This window comes from Oenanthe melanoleuca, chromosome 18, assembly GCF_029582105.1.
Source record: "Oenanthe melanoleuca isolate GR-GAL-2019-014 chromosome 18, OMel1.0, whole genome shotgun sequence".
Taxonomy (NCBI): Eukaryota; Metazoa; Chordata; class Aves; order Passeriformes; family Muscicapidae; genus Oenanthe; species Oenanthe melanoleuca.
Window position 1 is genome coordinate 11,541,836 of NC_079351.1, and position 21,269 is coordinate 11,563,104.

Genomic DNA, 21,269 nt, shown 5'->3' on the forward strand with positions numbered 1-21,269 from the left:
AGCACTGACCTAGGACTCTTCTGAATTTAGTAATAATGAAGTTTTATGTAAAAAAATGCCAAGTGTGTAGGGAACAACAGTAACCACTGGCCCCAGAGGCTGGATCAGCATCACTGCAGTAAAAGCAAAGCTTTGGAAAAGTAACTTGGTACTGGAGAGGTCCTCCACTGCAGCTGTGAAGGACTGAGTTTGTCCTGAGGCATCCCTGAGCCCATCCAGTTTTGGCAGCAGGGCCGAGGTTAATCCCTCAGGTCTCTTCCCCGACCTGGCATTGGATGCAGGCATTGGATCAGCCCCCACAGCACTGGCTGAAGTCGGACACCTCTGCCCCAGGAAACCTCGGGCTCCAGAGCAGCCCAGGGCTGCATGGGAGCCCCTGCTCAGGCCCGAGTCCCTCTGGGCTCAGCACAGGCTCCTGGGCTTTGCCACTGCGCCAGTGCAGCTGCAGGAGAGTCCTGGGATGGACTGGGGTCCTGGGATGCCAGGGCAGGGGACAGCACATCCAACCCTCCCAAATGAACACAGCCGTGCCTGTCACTTCATAAAATAGAGTTTTTATTTGTTCATACAAATAGTATGAATTATCAGAATTTCATTTTCCTAGAAACATCTTTCTCTGTGTAAAATTAATTTGTGTTGTACATACCACAAAATACTCCATATACTTCTTTTTAGATTTTCTTTTTTGTGGCTTTTTTTTTGTTTGTTTTTCTTTCTATTTTGTTTTGGTTTTTTTTTACAAATTGGCTACTACACTATAGAACCATGTTACAGACATGACGTCACTAATAGCTATACTGCACTTCTGGATACAGGACTGAATGAAACTCAGCCATAAATTAATATTACAATGTGAAAAAAAAATCAACCAACAAAACTTCTGATCACACCTCCAAGCTTAATTTAAAAAATAAGGGGGAGTATTTGAAAAAAAATGCACTGATTCCAATATTAGCAACCAGATGATCACCACAGAGAATTCACCTTCATTGTCATATTTGTTAGGTAAGGCTTTTTTACATTAAAAGTCTAGTCCAGACTCCATTATGAAGGATATTGAGTCAGGACTAACAATTGGCTTATGGTCTGAAGAGTTATTCCTCACGCTCTGTATTTCCACTCTCCAACAAGTTTGCTCCATGACAGTTCTTGGCAGCAGGGCTTGATTACACAAATGAAGCCCACACTCTGCTGTACAACTGAGGAAGGCATTGGGATGTTAAAAACTTGTTTCCAGGAAAGCAAGGAAGACATAGAGGAAGCAAAACTCTTCCAGCACCGAGCAGCCAGCACATACTCTGGAGGGAAGCACCTGGAAAGGAGCCCATGCCAACACACAGGTCCTGGAGGCTGCACCACTGAAAAGCTCTGGGAAAGTGGCACAGCTATGGCTGGTAGCTCACCCAAGAGCCAAGTGGAGAAGTCAAGCTTCTTTCCATGTATTGCATAAGCAGCTAGAAGGACAACTGAGGTTTTGAGAACCAAAAATCACTTGTTTTTCCACTAGGAAGTATTTTCTTCTCAGTGTCTGCAGCTCCTTCCCCTCAGTCACCCAACAGTGGCAGGGTCTGGGATAAAGCAGACACACTCCTGCATTCGTCACCTGTCCTGGCAGCAGGAAACAGAGCCAGGGACCTGGCTGGAGTTGAAGCCAAACCCCTCAAAAGTGCATAGATCCACCCAGCTGCTCAGGCCTGCAGCTGGATTTGCAGGACAGGGGGAAAGCAGGGGGTGTCAGCCTGCACAGCCCAGCAGGTCCCACATCCCACCTGTACCCCCTGAAGTCAGACTGCATTGGCCCAAAGTGCCATTTCTTCACTAGAAATGGCTCAGGGAAAAAAAGAACTTCCCTGTTTGTGGAAAGATGTGCTTGGAGGCAAACCCTAAGGAGGAATTTGCATCCTGCTCACATCAGCTTTGTAGGCAGCTCAGCCTGATGATGTTATGCTTAAATTCTCCCTTTCCTTGAGGTCACCCATGTGCACTGCACCCCAAGTGTGAACCCACACACGGTGATGTGAGACCTTAAATCCCTTTGGAGGTGTGACACTGCTGAGCCAAGCCAAAAGCACTCAGGTTTAAACAAAACTCCAAAGGGCAGCTCTCTGGCACCTGCAGCAGACCCAGAGCTAAGTCTGCTCTTTGCTCTGTCTGCTCTGTAGCAGGACTAGATCAAGACCCAGACAGAGCAGTCCAGGCTCTGAGGAATATTTTCAACACCCAACAGCCACAGCAGAGAGATGGAAAGGGCTGGCAAGAGTGAGGAGGCTGCAAACTAAAACAAACATTTGGGAAACACTACTGAATGGGCCCCAGCACAGCTGGGCACAGCTCAGCAATGGGCACCTCCATGGGGGAGCTATGGGTAACTGTGGAGATGTGCAGGACATGAATTTCTATGGGCAATGCATATGAAATTAGATGCTCTGCCCATTGGTGCTTTTTTTACTTCCAGTTTTACTCACACTGCTTATGGAAGTGCTCCCAGAGCAATACCTGGAGATGCATGGTACAGTGCATCATTTCAGTGCTGTAGGTAAGGTGTGGGGAGTTTTGTCTGCTCAAAGACATCATAGCTCTGTTTCTGTTAAAAATGCAATGAGAAAATCACTTCTTCTGCTACCTTGCTCTGAAAGTGTTCCAGTCAAGCTGGCAGAACCTCTGACAGCAATGATAAGGCATCAGACACACACAGTGCTTATCAGGCCCTTCTGAGCTTACAAAACACTGGCAGAGCTCTCAGGACAGCCCATCTAACCTGTCACGGAGTCCCACAACAACTGGTTACAAGGAGAAGGATTTAATTCAGGTTAATGGTTACATGCTTGGAGCCTCCTGTCCTGCCTGGCTGCTACCCCTGTGCTCAGCCAGGGCACCAGGGACTTCCAGGAATACCCTAACCACAGCATGCCTTGATACATACTCACCCTTGTTGGTAAAGTAGCACTTCTCCTTGGTTCTAAGCAAATGACACTCCTTGGGAGAGACCACAGCTAGAGTGCTGGACCAAAAAGTGATGGGAATTAAGAGGGCTAAGGGTGCTGCTCCCCTTGTTCATGCACTGGGAAGTGCTGCGGTGGCTGTGTGGCTGGAGGTAACAGTGCCTGTGTCATGTCCTAGGACATGTTCCATACTGGGATGCCAGGCAGGCACCTGAGGTTTTCCCAGTTATTGAGCTGGTGTATTTAGTGGGTGGAGGGTGCTCCACATGCTGCAGGCATTGCATTCTCCCAGCAGTGCCTGGTGTGCATGGGTATTCTTGGAGCGACACTTTCTGCAAGTCAGTCTGACCAGCACCACACAGCATTTTACATTTGTCCTGCAGTAAAGATTTTAAATGCATAGAGAGATTGTGAGAAAGAACCTCCTGGACAAAAAGAAGGAAGGAAAACTGTACTGAGAGGTCTGCCTATGCAACAGGCTCTGCAGCTTCTCTGCTGGAAAAAGAGCACCTTGCCCTCCTAACAATCCTGAGCAGGAGCCGTATGGCTTGAGGTTCCCACACTTACAGCCACTGGGAAAATATGCTGCTGCTCAGCAGAGGTATATGGGGTGCAGGAATGCCCAGCCTTCCTCTCACTCACCCCAGAGAAACACCCCCCAGGGCTGTGGAACTAACTAGAAAACTGTGGGATGAGGGAGCACAACACTGGAGCAGAGACTGGGACACTGGAATAGGGAAAGCAAGTGTTTATAAAGGCCAGATACCCGTAACAAAAATAAACTTGTGCTTTCCCTCCCTCCCTTCCCTCTCTTGCTTCTTTTGATTTTTAGATACAAATTTTGTTTAGGAAAAGTGGAAGCACTGTCTGTTACAAACCAAACCAAACAGAAAGCAGAAGGGGAAAAACACAAGGAAAGGAGAGACATTAGAATTAAACATAGTGGAATGTTAAAGAGGTTACAGGCTACCATTCTAGTCAGTGTGGTTAGGCAGCTTAGTGAATTAATTGCTTAGGAATTAAAAATAAATTATTATAAAATAGATTTCTGTACATTTTACATACATATATATCTCTTTATATAAGCAAACCGTGCTGGGCAAGTAATAAAAGGGGACATTCCCATGCCAGGCTCAGTCCCAGCCGAAGTGCTGCCCTGTCATCTGGTAGAACTTCATGTTGAAGGGCCGGTAGAAGTCCCGCAGCCTCTGCACCACCTCCTGGTCAATGTCAGGGTGGGTCCTGCCCTTCGTCTTCCCCAGGCAGTGGGGTTTGCTGCTGCCCTCTGCCTTCTTCAGGCACGGGAAGCCCTTGGTTTTGTTAAAGTAGAAGTGTTTGTCAGTGATGATCCTCTTGAGGCCCAGAAAGTCCTGGACCCTGCCCAGCTCCCCTGCAGGATCACTGATCAGCCTCTCCCCGCTGACAAAGAGGATCTGCCCGATGGGGAAGTGGAGGAGCCAGTTCTCCAGGTGCTTGGCATAGATGCCAATCTGGATGGCGCTCCACGAGGTGTCAATCAGGCCTGTAGTCCTGTTTTTGAAGGTCAGGCTCTCGAAGCTGGGGATGTCAGGTTTCTTGGAGAGTGTCTGGGTGTAGTCCGAGATGGCTCTGGTCACGGGGTCCCGCACCACCACGATGAGCCTGGTGCCCCTGCACATGGAGGAGATGCGGGCTGGGGCCTCCTTGGTGACGAAGTAGCTGGGGGTCTTCTCCATGGTGATCTGTCCCTCCAGGGTCTTGGGCATCAGGTCCCTGCCAGCAGAACACAGACATCAGTCAGAAGGGCAAGGAAGAGGAACAAAAATATCCATATGCATTTACATGTATGTTCACACATAGATAGATATACAAGAATTCTTCTCTCTAAGATACCTTCACAGGCCATTTGGATCATACAGAGAAATCAATTTCCCATTGATTTAGGGATTTGGGGGGGATTATTAACAAAGGCTGTATTAGAAATCCAGTTGAGTAATCCCCCAGTTATCCCTGAGTGGATTAGCTGAGCAATGCTCTGAGCCTGGACCATGGCTGCATGTACCACACCGGCTCTAGATGGGTCCTGAGCTGCACCAGCCAGAACAGCCATTCTGGCTCATGTCAACCCCACTGAGACCTTAGCCCCAATCCAGAGCTCATTTCCCATGGGAATGAGAGGATGGTACAGCAGAAAAGCAGGAGATCACTAGAGCATGTCCATCTCACTTTCCCTCAGCATCCCAAATGCAAAACTTTTCCCAGCTCAGGCAAGAGGGTGCAATTTTTTCCCTGGCTTGCCAACAGCAGGACTTCACTCACAGGTGTCCTCTTGCACCCAGTTTCACCCCCTGCTTTACTATTCCCTATCGCCTGTTTCCTCAGGTGAACCAGAAAGAGCATCAAGAGCTGCCCATGGCATCTTCAGCACATCCCAGCCCAGGAGACAATGAAGACAACTCCACCCCAGCACCGCTCCACAGGCTACAGCACGTCAGGATATGGGATACAACTATAGCGAACACAACCTTGGTGCATGGGCAGGACATACCTTTACAAAGTACTTAAAAAAACTTAAAGTTTTCAGCAATTCCACCTTATTCCCTGGTTATTTCTAATGAACCACACGGAGAAAAAGTAGGGAGTTTACAGAAATGATGGAAGTGGCATAAAGCAGGAAGAGTAATTTTTTCCCTATCATTCACTAGGCAAATTATTTTAGACCATTTGCCAGTTTTTTCCCTTAATAGCCCAAACGGACTAATTTGCTCTGGGTTGCGAGACAGTTGAAAAGAAAAGGCAAAAGGGGAGTCAGGCACGAAATTAAAGCTATAAAACTTGATTAAGTTTTCAAAGCATCCACCCAGCACAGTGTGTGATCTGCAAGCCTGAAGCTGTGCTTCCCTCAGCCATACGACACTGCATGCAGGCTGTTCCCAACAGTCATCTCCTCCCTCATCACTTTTATGCTTCCCCAGCAAAGATAACCAGGGCTCTTGCAATTAAAACAGTCACTGATAATTTGTGCTAAAGCCAATGGTTGCCCTGATTAAGAACTCAAGGGAAGAAAACTGACCAATCTGTTCTGAGGGCAAATAACAGGGGATCTGAGAATGAGAGGTCTGTTTGCACTGAAAATCATCCCATGTCTATGAAATTTGGTCACTAGTCATTTATGCAATTATTGGTGGGCTCACACTACACCTGATATTTTATTTCATCAGCTTCTGGCATTACCTTTGTGCAATGTGTTTACTGGCAAGGGGCACCCAGTGGGTGCACCTCCATCCTCCCTGTGAGCTGTGCCTAGAGGCTGCTCATAAAGCCCCTTCTCCATATTGCCAAGGTGGGAGACAGTCCCTGTGCCAGATCTTCATGGCATTGTGGGAGAAATGGTGATGAACAAGCTGGACTGTGGAGGAAGAGGATATCAGCTTGTGGAAACCTCCAGTAATGGCCAGAGATGGTGGCAACCCTGAAGGCTAGGATTTCAAGCCCATACAAGTGGAGTTTCACATGCAGATAAAAATCACTCTGATCTACCAGGTACCTGGGATGTGAGAGCTTCTGGAAGGTGGGAGCTGGTGTGTGTGCCAGAAACAGCAACCAGAATAAAACTCTGACTAATCCTTCGCCTTTCTGGCCGACTCTGCAACCCCGTAATGCTGTCACAGAATAGGGCCAGGCAATAATGCTCAGAGCAACTCTTTAATTTCTTGTGGGTTGATGTAGATTTCAACATTTGCTCATTAAGGGGTGTCTCCTTTAATGGCCACATTAAACTCAAGTTTTACATCCTGCACTGGCCACCAACTGCTTTTCAGCTTAAGAGGTTGTTTGCCACCCATGAATTCCTTAATGGTCTGGAATCTGCCTTGAGAAGAGAAAGCTTCCCAAAACATTCTCAGGTTGCCCACATTGCATGAAGCCCTTCAGCTTTAGGTCAGCTTCATCAGATTGCTGATTCTAAGGGGCCCTGCATTTTGGGACTGATTTCTCCTCCAGGACTACTACAGCCAGTATTTATCAGTCTCATGGGAATGATGCAAGGTTTATTTTCCTTCTCTTTGCACAAGAAAGGCATTGGGTAGGGCTGGACTGTAAAACAGGAGGAAATTGCTGGGGATGGAGTGCCAAGTCTGTTGATCCAGTTGGGAAACACAGACTCCTAATTAGCATTTCAGCAAATGCAGAGGAGCACATCATTACTGGAAGAAAGCAGGGAGTAACTCTTTACCTAAGAGGTATCCATTGGCCTGGTGTCACTCCCTTTGCAGACCAGCTCATCTCCTGGACCCACACTGCAGTTGTGGCTGAAAGCACTCTGTTCTGGGCAAGTCTAAACCTCCCAAATTGTTATTTTTGGAGAAGGCCTGAATTCTTAGCAATTTAAGAACATTTTAATGGTGAGCCATCAGAGCAAGCAAAGGAGAACAAGGCACATTGACACACCTACTCATGTTAGCCAACACAAGCTGAGGTGAGCAGAGATAGAAACAGAACCTTCAACCCATGTACAAGACCTGGATCCACCAAAACCAGCCCTCAAGCCCTTGCTCCTGCTCTCCCTTCACTGTACCCACATAGGTGCCAAGCATAGCCAAAAACTAAGACCCTCAAGATTGTCTCAGACTCTGCTTTGTTTGTAAAGTGGCTGCATGAAAGGAAGATGGCTGCAGGTGAAGCCAAATACTGTGGTCCATGAATGTGGTTTAAACCTCTGACAACATCACATCCAGGAAAGCAAAATTTTATTGCATGGGCAGGTCAGTTGGGAGGTACCTTCCCATGGTTTCCATAATCTCCCACAGAGGCACCATCCATCGGGCTGGCAGCCAGAGACAGTAGAGCCTCAGTGACAGAAGGAACTGATACATTGGCTGGTCTGAACTCACAGTGGTGGAAAAATCACCAAGAAGAATTTATTCCCATTCAAGCCACAGCTGGAGAAGGGCAACTTGGCCCAGCAGAGCAATGTAGCTTCAACACAACAAACTGGACATAGGTTTTGGTGGAAGGAGGACCAGATCCAGACCCAAACATATCTGCTCCTGGGGCTCCAAGACAGCAAGGACCATACTAAACTACAGCGGCTGCTTTGGGAGAGGAAAGAGGAGCTGTGATGGTGAGAAGCCACGATGCCCTGGCAGGGTGCAGCCCCTTGGGAGAAAGGAGTAGGATCCAGCAAAAACCTGTTTTCAGCTCAGATGTGGATACAGATCACCCTGGGGCAGCTTGTGACTGCTATGGAGCCTCTGTTTCCATGGAGGATTCACAGGCACCATGGAGACATGGGCAGCTCCTGCCAGCACTGTGTGACACAAGGTGAGAAAGGCAGAGGTGCAGCTACCACTGCTGTCCATATGGGAAAGCAAAGGGAGATGAAAGAAAGAATCAGGCTGTGGGAAAAAACAGGGAGCTCAGCTGAGCCCCAGGGCTGGATAGAGACACCATTGAGGGCCATAGCAGAAACTGTAGTAGAAAATATAGTATGAAAACTTTGGCAAACCACCCCTCCTGCCTTGTTATTCTCCTGCCTTCTGGCAACCTGAAGTTCAAAGTCCTCTGGAGACAATATCTGCATCCCTATCATCCCATTTCATAGTGACTATGAACTGTCTAATCCTTTCAAACCCACAAATACTTCTGGCCTTGAGAACATGCCACAGCACAGAGTCCCAGCACCAAAGCACTGTCTCTATCTGTCATTTGAACTCCATCCCCACTTCTCTGCTTGGAAAGGGATGAGATGCCTGCTTATTGAGCATGGAAGAAGGAAACGAGGATGAGGAGCACCAGCAGACTCCCAGTATCCTTTATTTCCCACCCAGCACAGATAACAAAGCACTAGTGGGGCTCAGCACTGTTGACTAGGGCAGAGCTGCCAGCAGCTGGGTCCCAGTGAGGGGAGGAAGTTGCTGTGTGAGCACAGCTATGAATTTTGCACAGCTATGAACTTTGCACAGGCGAAGAGCAAGCCCCTAGCCCTGAGCTATTAACATGTCAGGAAGGACAGAGGAAAAGCTTTTCCTTTAATGAACATTTCCTTGGTGAAGCCTGCATCCTTCATAGGTGAAGTGATAGGCTTAGTCTAAAGATGGATTGGCCTACTTTACCTATTAACCACTTAAACTAATGTAATAAAGGCTGTCTTCATTTGAACAGCCCTAATCCCCAGCCCCACACAGCTCTGAAACCTGGAATAAGAAGGGATACTAAGATGAACTCAGCCAGGCTGTTGCTTGGAGGGGCACTGGGCAGGGGATTTTATGGGGGTTTTTTAAGCGCAAACGTCTCTAATGTGAAAACCGGACCGAGAGTGAGATAAATTTACAAAGTGGGGATGACAGGTGGCCACATGGTAATCCAATCCTGAAGCCTAATGCCCTTTGTGGCAGCTTTTGTCTGCACAGAGGGGCTGCAGGCTAATCTGCTGCTACTTCTCAAGGAGGAACAGGCCAGGGGGGCGAGGGGACCCCCACAACCTGTTGCTGCTTTATTTGTGACAGGTAGGACAGACCAACGCAGGGCAGAGCACAGCAGTGGTGTCTGATTTTATCCCTGGGGATGTCTGTTGGTCTCCCCATGCACCTCCTGGCATGGCAAACACCTGCTGGGATAAACCCTCCCACTCTGCCGGGGCCTGGAGCCCATGGCAGGGCTAAGCCCGGGGGGCTGCAGACACGAGTGCCTGCCCCTGGCAGCAGCACACAGGTGTCCTGCTGCCCAACAGAAGCCCCAAAGCTGAGCAGATGAGCTTTCCTTTCCAAGGAAGGTTTCATGCTGGATATATTCCTACCCAGCACCTGGAGCCACCCAGCACCGCTCTGGGAGATGTTCCCCCTGCTCCAACAAATTCATGTAATGAGTCCCACAGGTAAGTCTTAAAATTGGGTTGTCCTGTAATGCAGCTGCAGCATTGGCACTTTCCAGTCTCAAACATCTCTTCTCCACATCACCACACTTCCTCAATCCTCTGTGCTTCCTCAGTTTCCCTTCGGAAAAGGTGATAAAACTGTCTCAGAGGAGATGGACAGCTGTGTAAGGGGTGTTGAAAAAGCAGGAGAGGTGCTGTTATGGTCAGGATAAAACACCACAGCACCTGGATGCAGCTATGAGATGCAGGTTGAGGAGCACTTAACAGCAGTCTCGAGCAGCTCTGCCAGCAAATACAGCAAGAATCACCTTTAGTGCAGAATTTCCAGACTTGCCCTCCACAGCTGTTCCCTAGAAGCAAGGAAAACATGGGAAATGGGAGGAAAAGCAAGTCAAACTCTTTTGAACATCAGCCATATTCATGCAAATTCAGGCCTGTAACCCAGAACGATTTGTTTTGCAACCTTGCACCGCACACACAAAGCATCCAACCTATTTCTGGCCAGTTTCTACTTCATTCCTCACTGATGTTTCAAGAGAACTCATTTTCAGAAAACCAAATTTTGACAATCTGACTTTTTTTTCTGGGGAATGTCCCCTCCCAGTCCTCCTAAGTGTCTGTCCAAGAAACTGCATAAATTAGATTGAAAAGTTATGGTGAGAAGGTGAATAGAAATACAGAAGGTAAACACCAAAGTTCTCCTCCCGTCCTAGGGGCAAACAGAGCTTTTAACCTCCAGAGTAATGGCAGAGGGTTTGAAAAGCCAAGATGACACCAAGCTAAAGTACAGCCAGAACCAGAACAACCCAGAACATGGTACAACTTAATGCACATGATGAATTCAAGATTTTTGCTGCATTTTTAATTTACAGGTTGGAAAGCAAACAGGCCCAGTGGTGACTGCTTGGAACAGCTCTGAGGAACCAAATGCAGAAGATGAGGGAGATTAAAGATGCATCGCCTCAGAAGTTGATGCTTTCTAGTCTGCTGCATCTCCCTCTGTTCTTGTCCCCATCCCAGGGGCAGTTTGGCACCCTGTTCCCATCCCAGCATGGTCCTGTTCAGCTTTGCTCCAGCCAGGATCCCACCAAAACCAAAGGACTCATTTCACACCACAGTCTGTCTGTCACTTTAAGTCAAACATTTTTAAGGAGGGCTTTACTGCAACAGGCAATTCTCACTCTGACTCCTGCTGCTTCTCTGCCTTTTCTCTCCTCCCCATATTCTCCATAAATAAATTTAGGCCATGTGAGCCAATCCTAACATCTTGAAAAAGAATATAGACACCCAGAGAAGAATGAAGTGGTACCTCCATTGGTGGTAGCTTTGCCCTACAGCTCATCCCCTCTGCCAAGGTGATACCCAATTGTTCCCAGTTTTTGAGGCAGCATGTTGCTGTCAGAAAGTAGGAAAAATGTATTGGTAAGAGCAGCCAGGGACTGGATGAAAATCACACAGCTGTAGCCCCATACTGGCACCTGACCATGAGCAAGAACTCAGAGACGCTCTGGTAGTCAAAACTCTAAAGCATCACCAGCTCAGCTCCTGAGGCCACCACAGTGGTCCCATCCCAACCCTACCAGGCCCTTTTCCCTTCTTGGCTGATCTCAAAACCATTGAAACCCAGCAATACTCCTTATAAGCAAGAACCTGACCAGCTCTGGGAAAGACTGCTAAAGTAATAAAGTGTTTTAATTGCATCACAAACCCAGCCACCTGCACACAGGTCAACTGGCTTCAAAATTACTTTCTTGGCTTTGATTCTGCTTTCTGGTGTCAGCAACGGGATGGGGGAATGTGGGAGATGGAAGAAGAGGAAGAAATAGAGAGAGAAGAAGCAATAGAAAATTCCTCTTTGGGGGGTCTGAGTGCTTGCTGCTTTATTATTTGATACATCATCTTACCAAAATTTTCCTTGGCTTCAGCTGCTGTTGCTCCACAGACCTGTACAGTAGCAGGCCGTCTCTCCTCTTTTTATGAGCAGTGGTAAGAGCAACATGTGTGCCTTTGTCTCAAGCAGGAGTCTGTTGTTTGGGTTGGCAAATTATACAACAATAAAAGGGAATGGCTGGGAACCAGCCTCAGCCTTTTTGAAACGGATGTAACCCTATCCAGCTCCATCAAACACTTGCCACAATGATTACACAAACCAGATGATGGGAATTAATGAACTTTGGGGATGCGGAAGGAGTAGGCGAAGGAGGAGGGAAAGAAGGAAAAAAATATGTTGGCCTGAAATTAATATTTTTCCCACCCTCCTTGCTCCCTGGCCCCAAATCTGCTAGGTGCCTTTCACTTGTTGGGGAATTTTGGGGATTAAAGGAGAGAGAGGACAGTAATGGTGTGTGAAGAGAACCCTACGTGAAGGTGCTCTGGGACTTCAATGGGACAAAAGAGCCAGTGGTCACGGGTGGCATCACCATGTACCCCACAGGGACGGGCTTTGGTATGGCTGTGGAGTCTGACCTAAGCTCCTTTGGTGCAGCTAAAAACCCCATCAAAGCTTTGGGGAGTGGGGAGATGCGGGGCAGCAGCAGATGGGCCCTTTCATCCCCACTCCACGTGGCACAGCCATGACACAGGGGGCAACACACTGCTGCACATACCAGGGTTTAGGGTTTGGGCTTTTTTAATAAAAGACTGTGTCCACCTCTTCAAAAGATACTGCATTCAAATCAGACCTAGGAGCCACCATGGAGTCTTGACCCTCTTTATGCTGGGACACGGGGAGCTAACCCAGCCACAGAGCTGAGCAGTCAGTTTGCAGCAGCATTCAAGCACCAACCTGGACAAATCAGGGCCTGATCCATGGAGGTGCTGTGCCTCTGAAAACAGCACTGAGTGTAATGAGCTCCACCAGCCTCTGCTGCAAATGCAGCCTCCCACCCTGAGCCAACCAAAACACATCTCTCACCCAAATGCCTCCTCCTGCTGCATGAGATTAAATGGGTTAATTAGAAGCAGTCTCATAACCAAGATATGACATGCTATCCCTTGCAGGGCTGCTGCCTTCTGTATGTAAATGTATATGGTGTACCATATACATATAGCTGCAACCTATAGGGGACGAATAGCTTAGATCAGCAGAAATGCTTGGTGGGAGTCTTGTCTGCAGAGGACAGGCTTATGCTTCCACCAGGAAGTACAGTAGAGAAGCCCAGGTTCCACAAAGACTCCTGTGAGGTTGATGGGTGATGCTGCTGTCACTCCTGGGACATGCCCTTCCTCAGCACTGAAGGCAAAGGCATAAAGGTGGTCCTGGAGATGGCTGACTAGAGCCATCCCCCTTCCTACCTGAGCTCATGCTCCATGCAGGGCAGCCTCTGGGAGGAAGGGTTCAAGGAGCAGAGACCACCCTGGAAACTTGGGAGAAGAGCATCCTCCTTGCAGACACTCACACGGATGTGCCCACAGGGTGCAGTCCTCTGCTTGTGGCCCTCTCCTCTCTTGTGGCCTGGGGATCTCCAGCCCTGGCCAGAGGAGGAAAAGGGCAGAGCAAGAATGGAGCAAGCAGCATGCTGTCCCCTACTGCTTTCCCAGCTTCTATCCAAATTCAGCTCCAGAGGCCTTCTTTTGTCTGATGCATTTTGTCCACCTAATAATCCTCAGTCAATCTCTCTTCCAGCCTCTTGTCTAGGTGTCTGTCCCATTCCTGTAAGTCTTCAAGGCCAGATTGGATGGGGCCCTGAGAAATCTGCTCTAGTGGGTAGTATCCCTGCAGGGGATGATATGAGGGGATATTCAAGGTCCCTTCCAACCCAGGACATTCTATGATTCCTCCTGAACCTCTGCATGCACAGCCTATCCAAGGCAAGGCTCCTTGCTTTGCCCATTTTCACCAGACCCTGCTCTTGCACCATAGCCCCAGCCCTTGTACCATCACACCAGTCCATCCCTCCCTGCATCTCCAGCCTAGCTCTAAGTCTGCGAGCACCATACCTTCCCTCCTCAGGAAATCTCTTTGCCAGGCTGAGGACTCCCAGGTTACTTGGTCATTCCTCAAAAAGAAATTCCTCGAGTCCTATAGAACAAACTCAGAATGTTGCTCCTGTCACTGGGTAGATCACACATCAACTGAACACAGGCTGTGGGGATGTGAAGCTTCCTTTGGATTAGGAAGGGCCAAATATCCCATAATTTTTTCACCTCTTCCCCAAATAACAGCGTGATATGTTACAACTGCTAAGCAAGAACTTTCCCTCCTCCTTTGCTGGAGCCAGGCAAGATATTCATCAATGTCCCTAGTTCATTACACCCTCCTCTTCTCCCTACGTAAACACGGAAGCCTCTTTCTACTCCCCATCATACTCAAAAGCTCTGAACTTCCACTAAATAATTATCTTCACTGGGGGGAGAGGACTGCACTTTACATATCAAAGGGCTGCTTTGGAGGGATTTACAATAATTTAAGACGAATTGGTAAATATTCTATTCACTGCAGTTCATCTCCAGTAATAATTATAATCCTATTAGCAAGGTCCCAAGAAAGTGATTGCATTATCATCTAGCGAGCATCTATGTGGGTTTCTTGGAGGGGTGGAATGGGGGAGGCCATAGGCAAGTAAAGGAGGAACAGCAACAAAAGATGCAATTGCCAGCATCTCCCTTCCCCCAGCAGGATTTGGGCTCCATTGTCCCGACCCTTCAATAGTGCTTTGCTCTGAAAATAAGAGCTTTTGAGCCAGTAAGAGGGTGGGGCTGAAATGAGCATCTTATTCCTCTCGGTCACCGCAGCTCCCCTTTCATGGCCGAGGGTCCCCCTGGTGCCACTGCAGCGACAAAAAGCTCCTGATGCTGTTCCTGCAGCCCCGGGCAGGCAGCACTGCCACAATTAAAAGCTAATTGCTGTTTATGGATGAGTTCTTTAGAATATTGCCCAGCATCACTGGGCTGTGCTGCCCACTGGTCAAGTCATGTGAGATTACTCTAATCTGTCTCCATTTCCCCCCAAAAGGACAAAAAGACTGGTTTTGTTTAAAAGCAGAGCAAGGAGAGGGAAGGTCTGTGAAACTCATGATTTAAGGGGGAAAAATCCCCTGAACTCAGCAGGAAATATGACTGAGCTAACTGGCAAACTGGGACTAAAGCCCCTTTATCAGCAGATCACAGCATCAACTGTCTACACCAAACTCTGTGTTTTATTCCTGCTCCATGACACCTCTCAAACACCATCTGGATTGTTTAACTAGAATCTATCCCTGCAGGAGTGCCTTACTTGCACCAGTGCAAACCTCTTCCCTCTCTTCTGGCACCTGAAGGCCACCAGTGTGAGTCCCCAGCACTTCCACCAGAAAGAGGCAGCTCAGCTCTGCTTGCTCTGGGAAATAAGCAACTACTCCAGAGTGCACCACTTGTAGGCTTGTAACAAGCCAAGATTACTGTCACAATATACAAGAGTTTATTACAAAGCTGTAGCAACTTTTTTCTCAATAAATTAAATGGACAACAGACTGAAAGGGAGGAAAGAGGAAGAATTTTAGGCGTCCAGAAGGATTTCAGTGCCTACAACTCATTCCTGGTAAAAAAAAAAATTCTCTGGACTGCCTCTGTCTCTTGTTCTTTTGCAACCAGAAAGACCAGCAACTTCTCCTCCCTCAAGAATTTATAGCCTAGAGTTAACATTATGTGTACTAACCTCCTACTATGTAAAGATTTGATAGATCCACTTACAGATTCATTGCAAGGCAAAGCTCTGCTCTTGAAGAGTGCTAGTTCAAAACATCCTTGCACCAGCAATATAAATTCTTGAACTCAGCTTTACTTAGGTAGCACCAGTCCTGCCCTCATGGGAAGCTGAAACCAGCATCTGGACTGGGTCAGCACCTGCAAACACAGAATGTCCTTGTACAGAAAAAAAAAACCAAGAGTCATGGTCTGGAGGTTTTGGCTTAATTGTGGAGACAAATAAAAAAGACAAAAACCCAACAGGTCTTACAAGGCTTTTTTGCTAGCTCAGAGTAGGCCTGTGCAAAATAAGCCAGGCTTTGAAGAGGCTTAAAATTAGACAGAGAAATCATAATGGTGGTATATCCCAAACACATCCATGGTACCCAGGTGACAAGAGGGTCTCCTGCAGCAGAGGATATGGGGCTAACATAGTCCACACTAACACAGAGACTCTGATCTCTGGGGTTTGGCTTCAACTCCATCAGAACAACTGGGCTCTTCCCACCAGTCCCAAACAAAGCCTACACCTTGCTATTAGCTTTCTTGCCCCACAGCAGCCACACAACCATGTCCAAGAGGCATCAACGACCACTGTTCACACCACAGCCTCTTCCCTCTCATCCCCTCTCACCCCTTCCCTGCCACCAAGGCTGAGGCAACCAGTGTGGCAAGAGCATCAGCCAGTTCTAGTGTCCATCCAGTCATCAAGTCCATAGCCCCAAACAATTCCCATACCCACCAATTTGCTCTCTTAATTGTAGCAACAGCCTAATCATCTTAAAGATGTTAAACCACCCCAGGCACTGCTCCTCACAGTTCTTCTAGACATCTCTCTTCCTCCTAGGTTTTGAGGAAATGCTTCCTCTACAGAAAAGAGAGCAATATAATCAGGTTAAACCCCAGAGGTGTGGGGATCTGGGATTTGAGGGAGGCAGAAGTGGGTATTGAGACACACAAGGTGGCACTGCAGATAGAGTTCAGCCTGTTGGCATTCTGCTGCTCTCCCAGGAGCACCAGGTGTTTCCAGGAGGTAGATGCCCAAACCTAGCAGCACCAAACTCATCCCAGGGTCTAAATACCCACCACTGCACATGGAGCAGAACATCCTCCTGGCTCATTGAACCTGTGACACCAGAGCATCCTGGGGCTCCTGCCCCTGGCTAGGACACCAGGAGGAATTCCTAATCCAGGCAGCCCACAGGAGGTCATCCTGCCAGCCTCATCCCTGCAGCACCTCCTCTTCCAGGGCCTGCTCCAGGGACTCATTTTGCTGTATGTAGGAGGTGGTGAGCCCAGCAAGCAGGGTACACCTTGATTGGGACCCAGAGGGCACATCTGGGGGAGATGGTCACATCTCATACCCTTCAGTCACCTGTATGGCAGCAACATGCTGCCACACTGTAGCTGTGCTGCAATAGGGAAGTTTCCCTGTTTCCCAGAAAAGGAATCAGCTCAAGAGAAACAACCTCTGATTTGGGCCATTCTAGGGTGGAGGTCCATGCCAGTTACATGGATATAGATTTTTATGGCACACTTATAAATTAACTTTCTGGTTAAGTATCCATGTAGTGATCATGGCAGCAGCATCTCTCCAGCTACCAAAAAGCAGCTGAATGTGAGTGGCCAGCCCTGGTCCAACACAGGTGACACTCAGAAACACCTGACAAATTTCTACCAAGGAGAGCACTATAAGGAGATAAACTTCCCAGGCTTTGCCTCTCCTCTGGGGCACTGCCAAGCCACTACATTTCACCTGCTCCAACTCTGCTAGAAGGTGGAGAAAAAAAACCCAGACAGCAAAGAGCCAACCTCAAAAGGAAAATACAAGTCAACAGCCACTCCAGCAAGATACAAGTAGGACCATGTTCCCCTAATGCAACGCTCATAAATCACAGGCCTGCTGAGAGGTCTTTTGTGTTCTCCCCAACACAGACACAAATGTCCTAATCTGTGTGCCTGCAAGGGCAGGTAATGAGTTACACTGATAATGTCGCCCTTTGTTAATTAAACACCTGCACGAGTGGCCCAGCATTTGCACAGGGAGGACCTTGTTTGCCACCCTGACACATATTTCTCCTAATTAAGCCCAGCCTTCCTGCTCTGGGTCATTACAGCCATGATTAGAGAAAAAAGCCTCCTGATAAACTTTGGAGACCCGAGTAATACCCCAGCTCTCACCCTCTGGATCATAACCCATGCTGGGGGAGTATCCCCAGTGATTTGTCTACCCTTGGGGTAAGACATGCCAAAGTCAGGCTTGAACCACTGTGCTGAGTTAGTAGAGGCCCAAAAAGGACTCATGGTAGGTCTGCTTCTGCTCCTCTTCCTCACCATGGACATAACAAAGCAGGGAGGGGAGCAGGGACACTTTATTCACCCAGCAGCACTTTCCTCCGTGCACTGACATGCCCTGGAACATCTTCCACGTCACACCTGAACCAGAGGCCACTAGCTCTTCCACAGCACGTGGGAAGGGATCTCACAGGGTGACCAAGGCCAGACTAGGCTTGAAACAAACCTTGAAACACATTTACATCCACAATTTTTTAAAAAAGCCATGTAGGATCTCCAGGAATTCACTTTCTGCACCTAAAGGGATCCAATGGACATCCAGCACCACCTGAACAGCAAAGACCTTCGACACAATAGCTCAGAAACAGCCAGCTTTCCATTTTCATGATGAAAAAAGAAAGTTATGTTTTTTCTGCCCTTTCTGATCACGTTCCACAGGCTAAGTAACTCCAACAAGGTGCTGCCAGACCTCAGCTGCACAACTCCACCTGCCTCTTCCGCAACACCCAAACCAGCCTTGAAACTACAGCACTGAGGCTTCTCCTCAACCGTGGTAAAGGGAAGGGGATGCCCCTCTGACCATGAGAGGACCTTCCCCATGGCCAGTAACAGCAGGGAAGAATAAACCCATCATACAAAAACTGTGAGGGTGCTCAACCAACCAAGCATGTCCTATACTCACCAGCTGCTCGTTACCCTCAGCATCTCATTGAATGAGTCAAGAATTTAAAATTGGCTTAGACTTTATTCCCAGCTGAGACACCTAATTAACTTCTGAAAGTCTCCTGCTTCCTTCTCAGAAGGGAAGGGTAGCACCAACCACAACCTGAACCATCAGTAATCTGGGCACTGGCCCGATCAGTGCGACCTTCATTGAGATTACCTAATTTTGCCACCCAGTGGAACTAAAGGCCTGGCAAATTAATACACCAGTGATCCTCTCAGTACTGATCCCTAAATGCATTTTAACACAAATGGGATTGTCACCTCAACTCATTTGTTAACGGATTGTGATTTGCTCTCATAAAGGAGTAGCACTGAAAATCAAGATCTCTCCATGGTAAACAGACCAGGGCAGTGAAATATTTGTCCAGAATGAGATTTTTTCCACCAACATCTCTAGGCCAGGATGAACCTCCTGACTCTTCCCTCCATTTGACACTTCATATCAAGGCATCAAAGACAGAAAATACAATTAATTTCCAGGATAAAAACCCAGCATGCTCATTGAGACAATCAGGCTGCAGGTTTGTGGTGCCAGCACATCCCTGGGTCCCCAGTGACACTGCAAGACTCTGGGTAAAGCAGAAGGAACAAAACCAGCCTTGGGAAGGAGAGAAATTCCTGAGTGAAGGAGGGAGACAGGTGCAAATTAGAGAAACATGAAGGAGCAGGTCTGTCTGCAGACTGCCTTTCTGCCCAGTCATTACCTGGGATCATGGCATGGTCATAAACAGTCAATGACATCCAGCCAAGAGCTCTTTAAAGAGCAGGCTCAGCTGGTGGGAATGCTCTGCTGCAAGTACAACAGATGCAAAGCACTGCTCCTCATTAAAAAGGTATTCACATAATTAGAGACTTCACATGGCCATACCAATGATTTGATCTAGTCCAGAGCACTCAGGCACTATTTAAGAGGGCCTGCTCACCATTTCTGATGGCTTGGGTTGTCTTCGTGTGTAACCCTGCCATCTCCTCACAGCCCACACACTGTGATGGCAGGTCCATGGCTATAGTGACAACCAGGAAGGACCTTATGAGCAAAATTACGCATGCCAAAGCCCACCAGCAACCTCCAGCATCCCACCCTGTTTTCATTCAGAGCCAATTTCCTTCCAGAGCCAGCCATGGAGCTGAATTATCCCCAAGCCCTTGTACATAAAGGGCACTGTGGGCCAGTCTGCCAAGGCCTTAAGAGTACAACCCAAGTAAAATGACTTTTTCCTGAACACTGAGGACTCTGAATGACAGCCATTATTATTCAGATTAAACCAAGTGTCAGATTAACAAATCAATGGGCACAAGAGATATAAAATGGGTGACCACTGAAGCCTTTCAAATACCCAAACATATGGATGAACCAAATGTGAATTGTAATTGACTCACCCACACCTTTGATCTCTACACCCCTGGGCTCTCAAAGAGACAGCCCAACCTCCTCCAACCCGGGCTGAACCAATCTGGGACTCCATTGTGAGTGTCACAAAGTCCTTTCTCTCTGCCTGCAGCCCCTGGACATAGATGCAACCTGGTGCTTGAAAAGCGAGAAAAGCCAGCTGAGCCCTGGAGACGAAGGGAGCTGGAGATGGACAACCTACACCACCAAAACACAACCTCTCACATAGAGCCCATCACCCTGGGCATCTCCTCCACCAGTCCTCACTGCAGGTGGTGGCCCTCAGTCAGCTAGACGTGCATGAGGAGATGGCCCAGGAAGCAGCAGAAGAGGGTGCAGAGCGAACATGGGCAGGGACGATGCTCATTCCCCCGCTGCTCCTGGAGCCAGATGTGGGGTCTCTCTGGTTTTCAAGGATTTCCCTGTGAAAAATCAAGGATCAGACTTTGCTGATGGGTTTAGGGAATGTACATGCCCCTGCTGTAAAATCTGGGCTGGTCTGGAAGAGCTGGAAGCTGCTCTGCCATTCTCCAACTGCCTTGACAACACTTAATAACTTATGCTTGATTAAGAAACCTGATTTTTAATTTTCCCTAAGATGTTTCTGCAGCTACATTGAAAATAACACAACTTAAATAAATGCTATCCTTAAATTTTTATATTTGGAGTTTGGAGAGAGTTTTGACCAGTTTTAGATAGATACATGAGAAAATAAATAAAAGAGCATTATCAATTCTGCTACCATACAAACCTCAGCTCCCCAGGAGTCACAAGTCACACAGTTGTTTGCGTTTAGTTTCAAGCCTCATTACAAACTTAAGTTTCTGTAGCTTTTCTGGGAAATCCAGTCCAGCTTATTCTTCCCCCTCCATTCTGCAAATACCACACAGACATGCCTTCAGGGAGGTTTTGAACCCCACACTGAAGATCCCCAAGATGGGGAACAGGCTGTTCAGCTTAGCTCTTGCTGTACTGAGTCTCAAAGCAACAGGAGCTTTGGAATGTCTGTTACTGAAGGCAAATGTTAGCATCTATTCCCAGCATGGGGCTATTCCCATATCAGGCACCACCCCTGAGTAAAACTATTCACTCTGGGAAGGTGGAGACTTGGCAAGTGCCCTGTCCTCCAGCACCAGCAGTGGGTTTCATGGGGGAACTGGGTGAGGCAGAGCAGGCCTTGCTATGCCACTACAGTTTTTAGGCTCTGACCCAGCTGTGCAGCTGCTTAACCCAATTGGTGAGCCCTGCTGGAACAGTGAGCCTGCAACAACTGCAGGGCTCACTCACAGAGGAACCCCGGGAGAGAAAGATTGTGGGGAGGAAGGTGGAGAAGAGGAAACTCACAGGCTCCTAATCTACTTTAGGACCATATGAGCTTTCTGTTTATATATAGCCTAAT

The 21,269-nt window shown here is 47.9% G+C and overlaps 1 protein-coding gene across 1 annotated transcript in view; it reads right to left on the reverse strand.

The window, feature by feature from the left end:
* Positions 1 to 534: 534 nt before the first annotated feature.
* Positions 535 to 21,269, reverse strand: part of HS3ST3B1 (heparan sulfate-glucosamine 3-sulfotransferase 3B1) — a 30,000-nt gene continuing 9,265 nt past the window's right edge. The window contains exon 2 of the mRNA XM_056506136.1: positions 535 to 4,694. Within this exon, the coding sequence (XP_056362111.1) occupies positions 4,076 to 4,694 (619 nt within the window). The 3' untranslated portion in view covers positions 535 to 4,075. The remainder of the gene's footprint in view (positions 4,695 to 21,269) is intronic.